The sequence below is a fragment of the Pygoscelis adeliae genome, unplaced genomic scaffold (assembly GCF_000699105.1).
Source record: "Pygoscelis adeliae isolate BGI_AS28 unplaced genomic scaffold, ASM69910v1 Scaffold15, whole genome shotgun sequence".
Lineage (NCBI taxonomy): Eukaryota > Metazoa > Chordata > Aves > Sphenisciformes > Spheniscidae > Pygoscelis > Pygoscelis adeliae.
In genome coordinates, this window is record NW_008824988.1 from 1,907,680 (window position 1) to 1,921,254 (window position 13,575).

General features: G+C 41.8%; 1 protein-coding gene across 1 annotated transcript; it reads left to right on the top strand.

Annotated features, from left to right (window-relative positions):
- Window positions 1-6,390: 6,390 nt before the first annotated feature.
- AGR2 (anterior gradient 2) lies at window positions 6,391-11,972 on the top strand. The gene is made up of 8 exons (XM_009326088.1): window positions 6,391-6,428; window positions 8,113-8,250; window positions 8,346-8,409; window positions 8,508-8,560; window positions 9,486-9,559; window positions 9,955-10,018; window positions 10,953-11,036; window positions 11,657-11,972. Exons 2-8 carry the CDS (start codon window positions 8,121-8,123, stop codon window positions 11,704-11,706), a joined length of 519 nt encoding a protein of 172 aa, XP_009324363.1. The 5' UTR covers window positions 6,391-6,428; window positions 8,113-8,120; the 3' UTR covers window positions 11,707-11,972.
- Window positions 11,973-13,575: the final 1,603 nt, after the last annotated feature.

Consider the following 13,575-nt stretch of genomic DNA (forward strand, 5'->3'; position numbering starts at 1 on the left):
TACATCCCTAACATTTCTGTTATATTGGCATATAAAAGATTATTTTAGGAGCCAGAATATCACTGTAGCACAGAATATAGGCAACCTAAAAGTAAAAAACTAAGGAAAATATGAAGTTTGAGGTATTCTGCAATAGAATGACTTTATGCAATGGGAAGACAAACCAGTGGTCTATAATACATCAATAAGATACTGTGTAACAAAAGGATCTATATCACGTCAATATTTGCAGACAAGAATTGTAGTGAGAAGCCTTCAGAAACACATTCAGCATTCTGCATTAGGAACTACCTCATAGCATGAACCAGCTGGAACAGGCTGCTGTGTTATTTCAAAGTTCGTGATATAAACTGTTGAACAGTTGAAGGTCAGGCACAGGATGAAGGTACTCTTTCCAACCCTGTCCCCCTGCATGATCACTGAATTATGACGATAAGATTCAAACTTTGTTGAACGAGCTCCTGGAAACCTGACAGCAGAGTTGTCCCTCCACCTCTCTGGGTAACTTGTGCCAGTGCTACACTATCCTCCTCATGAAGATGATTTTCCTGATATCCACTGTGAACGTCCCAAGCCACAGCTCATGGTCCTCAAACTGATGGAACAGTTTGGATCCTTCATCTTTGTAGCACCCGTTCAAGTAGTTGCAGACTGCTGTTAGATAATCCCTTATCCTCCTCCTCAACAGATTAGAGAAGCCCAGCCAACTTCTTGACTTTTAGTAGAGGAGGTCAGACAGAAATTTAGCGTACTGCAGTCAGGGCGGGGTGGGGGGGAAATAGAGAAAAAACTCCCCGGGGAAAAAAAAAAAAAAACCCCCCCGCCCCCCCCCCCCCAAAAAAAAAGAAAGAAAAAAAAAAAAGAAGGTAAGAAGGTGAAAACATAGAAGAGTTTATCACTGATCTAAATTTGGAGAGTCAGTTTTACAACTTTGTGGCTGAGGCCCAAATAAAATAACAGATTATATTCAGGATCTGGGAAATCCAACTCAGAAAATGAGACTGCTAAATCCCAGATTTAACCTTGACAAGGCAACTGGAATTGTCCAAGCAAAGACCCTCATCCAGTTCAGACTGAAGTAGCGGGAGAAAAAACAGTATTGTGATGTGGACGTAGTGGGGACATGGTGGAATATCTAAGACATGACAACTGTGAGACCTGCTGCAGAAAGGCAGCTGAACCTCAATGCTGGAGTCCCTTAAAACTGTGCAGGCTGTGTGATATGACTAAAACCGTGCATTCCGTGACAAATACACAAGCCAAGGCAATGTCAAGAATCTGGGAGAAGATGGAGGGTGCTATGGAGCACATCATGCAGGCCAGAAGGTGTCAACACCACGAGAGTCTTCGCAGCTTGGAGAAAAAGACCAACACTACCAATAACAGAGACAAACTTGACAGAACAAATACGCTTCATTGCAGAGGCAATGCTGGTTAGGATATTGGCCCGAAAGCAAAAGCAATATTAAATAATGTGAGATTAGCGCACAAGCAGCAGTGGGGCTAAGAAAGCAGTTGTGTCAGTGGGTTCAGCTGGAATTTCACTGAGCAGATGTATTTACTGCTCATTGATAAAAAATAAAAAATTTAAAATAAAAAAAAAAAATCACCAGGATGGAATCCTTTATTTTTGTAAACTTTCAGGTAAGCTAGTAAGAATAAAGAGAATAAAAAGAATCCTGTCCCTTACTACTTAGGGACCAATTCTGGGAGTCAGAGCTGGCATCGTGTCACTGATACTCACTAGAAGCTGAAGTCTCCTGATCTTTGAGATAAAGCATTAGGAAAAATGAGAGGGTCTGGGCTACAGATAGCCAAACATAAATTTGAAATAAGAACAATGAATACAAGGAGGCATACAGAAAGATCACAGTAAGGTGGCAGCTCTGGGAGACGCTCTGAATGACGGACATTGTGGCTCAGCTACTTTCCCATAACAGAGTTTATCATCCAAGGGCCAAGGGAGGCAGGTTTTATAAACAAGTTCTATTAACAGAAAGGGGTTAATTAAAAACTCTCCATGTGATACTAAGTACAAAACTAAGCTGTCCAAAACACAAAGGTCCTCCCACCATCCTCATATATTACAGTGTAGTAAAAATAGGAAACTGCTGGCTTATAGATTTCAAGCAATACTGAAAATGGAGTATCAGTTGCTCAGACAGGGGAGGAGTCATTGGTTTTAATCTTGGAGTACAGCAAATTTTCTGGTTTGAAACATAGCTAGTTATTTCAATTAATTAAAATGCATTTACTTAAACTTCAGTACAAGAATTTCAGGCATGAATTCTTGCTGATCATAACCGACTTGCCCAGTTAAGAAGACCAGATAAACAGTCTTCTCCGCAGGCTGTGGTACATCCCCAGTTTCCCAATCCCTCTCATCAAAGAATCCCTCTTCACTCATTCACTGCCTCCCTATGGGACTGAACAAAATATTTCAAAGTTAAATCTAAATGTTGTCAGGATCAGGCTTTCTCTTACCAAACACAAGCTGAGCAATTAAGTCCCACATATGCTGAAAACCTTGACACTCCTTGGTGTAACAGATCATGATAGTTTCCTTACTGTTGTGAAAAAGGGCATTAAACAATACAAGAGCAAGTATATTTACTATGGGTGTTCAAATGACTCACTGATTTTACAACACGTCATTCAGCAATGCCTTCCAGACATCCCAGTACTTCACAGCTCAAAACAGAGTATAATATAAGAACTGGTTACATGATAAATCCCCACCTTTACCTGAAGCTATGTAAAGGATGCTCCATGCTTGCGTTCCAGCTTGCCAATTTATATCAAGTGATGGTGATCTATATTACAAACGTGCACATGCAAATGGGAAAGAACATCTTCAGAGATACCAAAATCCTGATGGATTGGTCTTTTGTTTTGAAAGCAGTGATCAAAGGGTCAGAATGTCATCTTTTAAATCCTAACCATCTCTTCTGCTATCCAATTTGAAAAATATTACCAATAAAGTGTAGGTACTGCAAGTTTATTGAGTAATTCATTCAACAAAAAAGAGGAAAGTGTCGGACTGAGATATTTTGGGAAATCAACATCCTTCAAGACAAATCATCAGATTCTTAGCAGATATTTACCTGAACTCCAGTTACCAGCTTTAAGCGTTGAGCAGTAGAAATCTGCTGAACTTTTGACTTTCCAGCTCTGTATTGAAATGTGGATTTATAGTGAAAATAAAGTACACAGGAGAATGGTTGAACCATGATTTTCCAACTCTCAGGAGAATGTCTGGACCACTTAAAAGATACCGAGTCCTTCCTAGTCTCTCTTTAGTAGTGCTCTCCATTTGCATGTATTAGCAAAAGTTTCCTGAGCCAATGTGAGAAAAATCGCTTTCTTGCCTAACAGACCGACAGGGAAGTGGGGTCTCTGGGGTCTGGTACATGCTCCAGCATAAATGACTATTATATACAAAAAGAAGCGGTCTTGACATGAGTGACTGGGAGCATTGATCACCATGCCATATCCCAATCCAGAGAGCACCTACCTATAATCTTCTAGATAAGGATTTGAATTATTTCAGGGGGAGAGGGATATAGAATGAGGCCTGCATCTGCCATAGGTGTCAGAGGTGTCTCAGCTCCTAAATTTTGGGGTGAAAGGCTTCCCAGAAAAATTATCAGGCAAATTTAATCCAAGCAGCTTTCAGGTGATAAAAAATTACTATTCAGTTCATGTGGTTAAAGCATTGACAAAAGAAGTTTGACCAGTTCTCAGATGAATGTATTCTACCTCCCACTGTTTCTTACAATGTACTACTACTTTAACAGCACTGGGAGCTCGCTGATATGGCTGGCTCTGGCTTTGACTCAGAGCATTGCTAGTGTGGGAATAACTATACATTTCATTCATTACTTTTATTCCTCCAGTGTAGAGTTTTGCTATTTATTCTGCACAGCAGATCACAAGACTTGGAAGCACGTGTTTGTTATGAAATCAGGAGAAATGGCTGAATTCTAAAACTTATGTATTGCAAAGGAAAGACAAAGCACTTCAGAAAATGCCTTCAAAACAGCTATAGCATCAGTCACTTGATGTTCTGTGTAACATAATGAACAAAGGTACCTTCAGACCAGATAAATTAAAATCAAAGGAAAAATCCAATGACTAGTTTTGAAAAGATGTTAAATATTAACAGTGATGGGGTCTACCAGATCTTTATAGCAAAAGAGGAAAAACTTTCTGGGATAGTCCTATTTTGCTCCAAGCTCTCCTGGGGCAATTCCTGTAGGATTTAGTCACTGAGGCAGAGAAAGTAGCCCCTGATAAACATCCAGAAGCTAAGTCAGCGGCTGGATACTGTCTCAGGACCCAAGCAGGGAGCTACGGGAAAGGCTGAGCTCTCCTCTCTCTTTAGTAACAAGGCACAAGGATGGTTTAGAGACACGTTCGGCTACCTCTGTTGAGATCACTGGGTTTAAGCTGACAGGGAAGTCCCTGTGAGTAGCTGTATTTGAATTATTGAGTTTCCTGTAGGAAACAATTCAGAGCAGCACAAAGCCATGTGGAAATAGGCTAAGGTAAGTGCATCTCCTGTAAACTGTAGAGAGCAAAGGTGCAAATTAAATGGAAATACATCTAAGGCAGGAGCCAAGGAGCTGGTGAGGACTTAGTTTTGAGAATGCATTATTAGACAAACCCCTTTTTTTTTTAAAAAGTGTGTGAGTGGGAGCCTACCTGCTCATTATCTCTTCACATAACCAGAGAGCAACTAGAACTTCTGTTACAGGCTTCAAAACTACCAAATGCTATTAGGTGTGACCTGAGAAGACAGTCAGCAAAAGCATGTTAAATTACAATTATGAATTGCCTGAGCTGAGACCAAGATTTCAGAAATGGGTACCTAATCTTTGGCTCCTACATCTACACTGACATGGATTAAGGATGTAACCTGATTGTCCAAAGTGAGCACCCCCATGTCTAAATATGGATCTTGGAAACTTATTTGTTATATGTTTTAGAAGAAAATATGAGTGGATGTGATTTGGATACACAATATAGAAGCTAACAAAATACATCTCTGAGTCTTCAGGGAGAAGTGCTGGAGGAGGAGCAGAGATTCATATGCAGTCTCTCTCATTTCATTTCCTTATCAGGAAAACATACATTTATCATGAAACATGCAGAAACGGGAGTTAAAATGACTGACCTCCCTGGGAGCTTCGGTTTCACCCTTCTAATAAGTCAAGCATCTAAGCAAAGCTCTGTACTGCTGTACATTGCTAAGGAACAGCAATAATTTTTTTTGCTTGAGTTCACCATCTTGTTTCTGCACCTTATTTTCCTAATTACTATTTATGAAAGAATAAAAAAAAAAAAACAACAAAAAAACCCAAAACCAAACCATGATCCAAAGCACTACATTCTCTTAAGTATATTCATAAAAAATGGGCACCAGTAGCCGCCATCAGAGAGCACTGTGAATTTCAAACAGGAAAATCCGTATCTGATGGATTTCATCTACCCAACTGAATAATGCTAAGTGTTCACTGCCCATGAACATGTGATTTTAATCTCACTGAAATATATGGGGCATGCACCAAGGACAATATACTGTAGTTTCAACATATATTGTTGAGGAGAGAATTGCATTGACCTCTAAGGAAGGACCATCTGCAGTCAGTACAACAGTAGGGATGGCCTTCCAGCCACCTAAAAGGTTTCGTTTTCCTGAGCGTTGCACTGTATTATATGTGTATCTGAAACCTAAAATGGTTGATTTTCATGTTGTAGTTAAAAATAAATGTCTGCACAACTAATTAAACACGGAATTTGAATTAAATGTTAGGCCTCCACTTATGAACACAGTTTATTGTTACAGCTTCCAAATACATTTTTGTGGAGATCTTTACAAACTTTCTTCTAGGTTTTATTACAATTTTCCTATGTGCTGTTATATGTGCATGTGTACACGCATGTCTGTATAATGTGCATAGTTAATTATCTAATTAACATCTAAAGTTCTGAGTCATCAATTTAACTTTTTCAGAGGACTAAAAGAACAGCAACCCATACTGACCTTCCAACCAATCAAAAAAAGACAAATCACTCTTCAGGCAAATCAGGAGTCCTGACTTAAGCTTACCTGGACTTGGATCTTTGCCAACATTTTAAAATCGCCTTTCAAAAAGTGTCCCAAAAGTCTATAGAAACATCACTGAGGTTTAGACGCAGTGTCTGACAGGAAACTGTAATGTTACTTAATTACAAATTTAACCCTGAATGTTTTGGTGGGGAAAAAACTGGAAAGTTTAGCTCTTTGGAAGTAGTATTCAAATTCAAAGCCTGTGGGTGGAGTTGGGGTGTGTGAAGGTGCATAAATAGGCAGTAGGAAAGGCAGCATTCACACTGTAACCAGGAACACCTTCGCACCCTGGCAGGCATCTGGGAGAGTAAACAAGGTAAGGCACGGGCGGCACGCTTACTGCTTTAGAAAGTACCTGGGGGAGCTGTGAGCCCGGGTTACGCTGGGGATGGGGCAGCCGAGAGAAAAGACTGCAGCAACGTAGGCACAGTTCAGCACAGCTTGCCGTGAAGAAAAAATGTGTAGAGAAATGTTGGTTTTGCAGGTTAAAAGAGCCAGGAGAGGAGGGTTTTTTTGAGGGAGTGAAGAACTTGGCGAAGTGCACATAGCCTTCCAGAGGCGAAGTTTTTAAAAAGCAGGTTTAATGTTCCTCTGTCATTGCTTTCCGCATTCTGCATCAGCAACAGCATAAAATTTGCCTGGTCTTTGATTTCCTGGTTGTCCCATACCACCTTCTTTTTTTTTTTTTTTTTTTAGAGAAGCATTACTTCCACTATACAGCTCTAGCCAAAATAACTCTTGAGGCAACCCTGAAAATCCACTGGGTCTAATCTAACTTTATGCAATTTTCTTCCTTGCCAAGGAGACTCTTCTTAGGGCAGAAAGGCAGTCTGCTGCAAAAGTCATATTTTTGTGCCCTTGAAACAGTGACTCTTTGGATGTTTGAGGTCTGTTGGACATCCCAGTAGGAAAGACCACTGTACCACTGATGGAAACTCAGCTAATGCCTCCTCCTGCAGTTCCTACCCAGAAAAATGCTTCTATTTCCCTGGACTTTTCATTGTCATTGTCCAAATTTTAAAAACTGTCAGCCTGTTGTAATTTTTGCATGAATCTTTTAATTTTCTGTATTACTTTTGGAATATCTTAGGTCTTCCTATTGTACCCATTACACTGGTGTTCTAGTTTCTAGGAGGAAATTTAATGAGAAAACATAGGGTCATGTTGCTAAAGTGTTTTCCCCCTTCAAAGAAGCATCCCAGCTGAAACACTGAGGAGCTTCCCATCAGACACGTCTCACTTCCATCTCCATGCCCCAGAGTCAAGCTCAGAAAAAGCCCTCTGCTTTGTGTTGCGTAAACTGGCAAACTGCATTTCAGTTGTCACTGTTCCACACAGCAACTCCTCCCCACTCTTTTTATTATAGATTATACTGGTTTTATCTTTAAGGATTAGATGATACTTTTAAGGGGGAAGACAGGATCAGAAGTTTCTTTCAACAACAGCATTAAGCTGTGCCTATGCCAATGGCTCACCGCAAAGCCTAGCTTAACATTCTGACTTCTCATTTGAGTTGCTCCCACTGCAAAATGAAGGAAGAGCCGAGACAAGTTAATTTTTCAGCACCTGGGCTGCTAAAGTACTTGGTTTTGATAACACTGGCAGGTCAAGGTATAACTGTGAACTTATTAGGACTTGAAAGTACTTTTGGAATTGCCAAAACTCAGTTGTTTTACTGTGCAAATTCAATAAATGTAAATAGAAGAGAGAGAAACTAACACATAAGTGCGCATCTTAAAAGGACCACAGCCCAACGGCACAGACAGAGCAGTAGAAAGCAGCCAGGTCCTTCATGGCAATGTGCTAAGCAAACCTCACACTTCCTTGAGGCTCCCCCAAGCCCAGGCCCCTGCCTGGAGCCGTTCACTTCAGCCCTGACTCACCCTGCTGCATACTTGTGACTTGACCTGCCGCTCCACCCGTCCTTATCTGCTGCGTGCCTCAAAGCAAGCGGCAGCCTGGGAGGCATGACAACGTGAAGTTTCTCTCCTCTGTTCCAGGAGCAACCATGGAGAAGAATTACATGTCCGTGTTCCTGCTGCTCATTGCCATCTCCTGTGCTCTGGCAAAGGATGTGGGCAAGAAGGAGACAAAGGAGACTACTGCTAAACCAAAACTGCCTCAGACACTCTCCAGAGGTAAAGCCCTTCTGGGCAGACGCGGGCGGGGAACGGGACGCGAACCCCCGGCTGCCGGCCCCGCTTATAACGCATCGCCTATCCTTGCTCCGCAGGCTGGGGAGACCAGCTCATCTGGACGCAGACGTACGAGGAAGCCCTCTTCCGCTCCAGGCACAGGTACCGCCCACCGCTCCGTGCCCCACCACACCCCGCTCCACGCCCCCCGGCACCCCTACCCGCCTCCCCGGCCCCTAACCAGGGCTCTTCTTTTCCAGCAACAAACCCCTGATGATCATCCACCACTTGGACGACTGCCCACACAGCCAAGGTAATCCCTCTGCACTGAAAAAAAAAAAATCATCTGGTTTTTGGTTTCTGGATAAATGCTGCTTGGAAAAAAAAAGAAGAAAAAAAAAAAGCAGCCCCATTCTGCTTGCTGAGTAAGCCTTAGTGAAATGCTAACTTGCACAAGCACGTGGAGTGTTCTTTAAGTCACTGCCCCACGTAGGTGTTTTCCAATGTGCAGAAATAAAACAAAAACAGTAATTCAGTATTGCATGATACAGAATGGATACAGAAACGAGCACAGGTCAGCAGGTTTTGACCTGTGGCAAATCTGGTTTTGGTTCGTGTCACAACCAGCCAAAACCAACAGCAAGACCAGGGGTAGTGAAAAACATAATTTATTGGAAAGGATGTATTCAGTTTTCAGTATCACTGATGGTTGAGACTGAATCCGGCCAGGGACTCAATCAAACTAGGCTGAAACTGAGCTTTTGTGGGATTTCTGGTGTCTGGGACTGCTCTTCTCCCAGTGTTTCTAAATTTACCCAAAGGCCCTTCCTCCTGCAAAACGATCCACATGGCAAGACCTTTGCGTCCAGCCATAGCTCCAGTAACTCCAGAATAATCTTTGTACAAGCATTAAAAACCTCTCAAACATCTCAGGCTGAAGTCCTACACCTCCACACTGAATTTTCTGTGCCTTAAGAGCTGGAGCCAGAAACTGCAATAGCAGACTAGGAGGTTTAAAGGGTCAAATGCTCAAATTCAAGCTCGAGCAGACAAATGTGAGAGCTGCGCTATCTGAAGGAAGGAAGGACATTTTTTACCATTACACTTACTCTTTACCACAGAATATAAATGAGTTGATCATCTTCCAGAGGCATGAACTTAAAATCTTCATTTGCTGCAATTGTAAACTGGGAATTCTCAATTTGATTCTACTTTCATTCCCATTTATTCCACTCTAGCACTCAAGAAGGTCTTTGCTGAACATAAAGATATACAGAATTTGGCTGAAAAATTCATTCTCCTGAACCTTGTGGTAAGTTTCCCATTACACTTCATTAAGTGAAAGCAATAAAGTTCTATTTTTAATAATGGTTTCTTTAGCTATAATTAGTCAGTTTAATACTGTCATTTAGTCAGGTTGGCTAGGAAAATGGCCAGTGCTGAAGCATAATAGATTTAGTAATAAGTATCTTTCATCTGTAGCTATCACAACCTCAAAATATGAGGGAATTTAAAGTTTAATAATAACATTAACTGTTGTTAGCAATTTGCAACTCCAGCAGTTAAAAGATGGCATCCTAGACAGTGAATTTCTTAAACTGTAAAATGTATTGTTTAAGCTCTATTTCATAACACAAAGCACAATGAAGAAAAAAAAATTATGTAACATGCCCTCTCTGACTGGGAACCTTATCCGTTTTCTTTAAGTATGAAACCACAGACAAGAATCTTTCCCCTGATGGCCAGTATGTCCCTCGGATTTTGTTCATAGGTGAGTACCTCAAGCATCAAAGCTGACCTCAGATCAAAGTCCCTGCTGCGCCATGAAACTCAAATCCTCGAGCTTATTAACAGGAATTTATTCTATCTGAAATATAAAATTTCTAGTTGGTTTTGTTGGATGCAATTTCAAAGCAACCCCAGCCAGGTCATTAGCTTCGAGTCCAGCATTCCTCCTGCATGGATTCTGCGAATGATGTAATTCCTTCCATCATGTCATCGAAATGACATGATGCCACAGTCACTGTAATGGGTAGGCACTGGCTCAGCCTTGCTCATCCTCCTGCCTCTAGAAATACTGTAAAACTGACAGGTTTCTGTTTGTAACACAATCTCAGACATCGCAGGAACAGCAGTGACCCCGGATGCTTCAGGGGCCAATTTTCAAAGCTCAGTACTCAGTTCCGTGCTCCACTAACCTGCACAAGCCCCTCCAAAGCATTTGTGTTCTGGAGACGTATTAGTGGCCATGCATGCATCCAGGTATTCCCTCTCCCAGAAGATATGTAACCTCACATACTGCACACACGCGTCATTAACACATACCTTTATAAATCTAGGTCATGATGACCATTTCCAACAGACCAAAGCAACTGCCATATTCTCTCTTCCTTTATTTCTTTTTTAATAACATTTGTAGCCTGAAAGCAGCCTCAGCTCATAGAGTTAATTCAGGTACTCTGCAGTGGCACAGGGTGCAAGGCTGATCAACATTGATCAGAATTAGACCTATCCCCTTCTTAATAAACCTGCAAACACAACACTTAAAATTGAAATGTCAGTGACTGTGCAGAAGAACGACCTCTTGGTTGTTAGTGGAACCAGATGTGTCTCTTAGGAAGCAAGCAGAAGTGCAGAAAGGTTTATTTCCTTCTGCTTGAAGGTTAACCCTGTCCTCTACAACTTCTCTCATTCTTTTTTTCCAGATCCTTCCCTGACTGTGAGAGCAGATATTACCGGAAGATACTCCAACCGTCTCTATGCATACGAGCCTTCTGACATTTCATTGTGTAAGTAGTGTATTCTGAAAATACTCTGAAATATTCTGAAAGAAGTCACTTTTTTCATGCAACAAGGAGTAACACCAGGCATTGCAGACTCTTGTAATCAGTACTTGCTGAAAAACAGTTAACTAGGATTAAAATTAAACAGGATGCTAGACTTAAACTCAGTGAGGTGAAGAGAATGATGGCAGAGCCCTGGAGCCTTAAACATCCATCTGTTTTAAAAGAAAGCATACGTCAGTAGGAACTTGCATAATTCAGCAGCGTTCACTGTAAGCAATGGTGAGAACTCTTGCACACAAACCCTGCCGGGCCAGGTCAGGAAACCTTCTGGGAGCAGGGAAGAGTTGTGTGCCACAGCCCTCCCTCACCGCTGCACGGCTCCCGTCTCTGCCCTGCAAATGCCCCTGTGTTTGCAATAACGGACGCATGTTCTACCAGTCAAAACGAAACAGGTGATGTGCACAAAATGCTTGGAAGAGGCTGTAGGGCACAGTGCCTCAGAATCCATATAGCAATAGGCACGTGAGCAAAAGCTTTAATAATGACATTTTCTCTACAGTATTTGCAGTTGCTTGCAGAGGAAGTTGCAACAAAAATAACATGTATGAATATTTCATTTCTAGTGCATTCAAATATGCAGAAAGCGCTGAAACTCCTGAAGACTGAACTGTAAGAGGAAGAAGAAAGCCCTTAAATACTATGAAGTCTGATCTTCCATCTCTTCTCCACTCATTAAAACGGGTGAAGAGACTATTTAGGGTGAACTTTAGTGATGTATAGTGCTGGTTTATATACATAAACACTACAGTTTTGCATTAGCACTTTTGTACTGGGCAGCATTTTTAAAAGCTGGAGGCTTTTAATTTAAGGCGTACAGAAGAATACTGTATGATCCAACTGATTTTTTTTTAAATAAATCCATTTCAAGTGTTTACATACTAAACATTGCTGTGTTTTTTCCTTATTATCATCTACCGTTATTCGGAAGAGTAAAATCAGTGTTAACTGAGACCACAGCTCGTAATTTTACATCTAAGCACTCTGGATGGAAAAGGACTGTTGTGGGTTAACCCTGGCCAGCAGCACAGCCCCACGCAGCCGCTCGCTCACTCCCCACTCCCCCCGGTGGGATGGGGGAGAGAATTGGAAGAGTAAAAGTGAGAAAACTCGTGGGTTGAGATAAAGACAGTTTAACAGGTAAAGCAAAAGCCACACACACAACCAACTAGCTAAACAAGGAATTCATTCACTGCTTCCCATGGGCAGGCAGGTGTTCAGCCATCTCCAGGAAAGCAGGGCTCCATCACGCATAACGGTTACTTGGGAAGACAAACACCACCACTCTGAACATCCCCCCCTTCCTTCTTCTTCCCCCAGCTTCATATGCTGAGCATGATGTCATACGGTATGGAATATCCCTTTGGTCAGTTGGGGTCAGCTGTCCCAGCCGTGTCCCCTCCCAACTTCTTGTGCACCCCCAGCCTACTCGTGGCTGGGGTGGTGTGAGAAGCAGAAAAGGCCTTGACTCTGTGTAAGCATCAGCAATAACTAAAACATCCTTGTGTTATCAACAAACCCACAGCATAGCACCATACAAGCTACTATGAAGAAAGTTAACTCTACTCAGCCAACCCCAGTAAAGGAAAACAGCTTTTTATCTCCCGTTTCAGCAGCTAGCTAAGCTCTGTATTGCTCAGCCTGCTTTATCTCCACGTGTTTTCTCATAGTGCCAACCTACGTTGAGCTCTCATGATCAGCCCTTTCTTTAGTTAGATAACAAGAAGTGCAAACCTTTTACAGAAGAGTACTTGAGACTAGAGGATGGTTATATGCTTTTTTTGTTTCTTTTTTTCAAACTGGCTGCATTCTGAAGAAATCTGACGATCACCTTGTTTACTTGAAAATTTTTTTTAAAAGATAAAAACTGCTTCCCTTAAAAGATTCCTGCTTACATCAGAATTCAGTAAAGCCTTGAGATGATTAATAGAAGTGATACTGCATTGAGTATATGGTTGGTTTCATGATTGTGTTATGGCTTGTGATCGATTGATTGTGATGAGAGGTCAGAACTAAAAGAAACCCTGCCGCTGAACACCACGGGAGTACACACCACCTCAAGACTTAGGCCAGAAGGAGCCTTTCCAGCCTCAAATATCTTAAGAACTCAGCAGTAGCACCAGTGAGAAACACTTTGCCCAGGACTATGCCTGCACTGTCTTCTCAGCTTTTTGGCAATGTCAGCCATTATTACCATGACTATTACCGTTACCACCACTGCCAGTCATGATGATAATCACAATAGAGAAATACACTTGGGAGGGTAGGACAAGCAAGAGAAGCAAGGGTTTCAGCTCAAGGGAATTGCTCAACAAAATTAGAAGCAAGGCACCTGCTAATACACCTTCAGCAAGCTACGTGAATCCTACCAACCAGAAAATCTCAAGTGGTACCTGGAAATGGCCCCAGACATGCAACCGAGTATTCCTTCAGCAGTTCAGTAAGATGTTCCTTTCTACCGCAGCATCCTTTAATTGTGATGAGG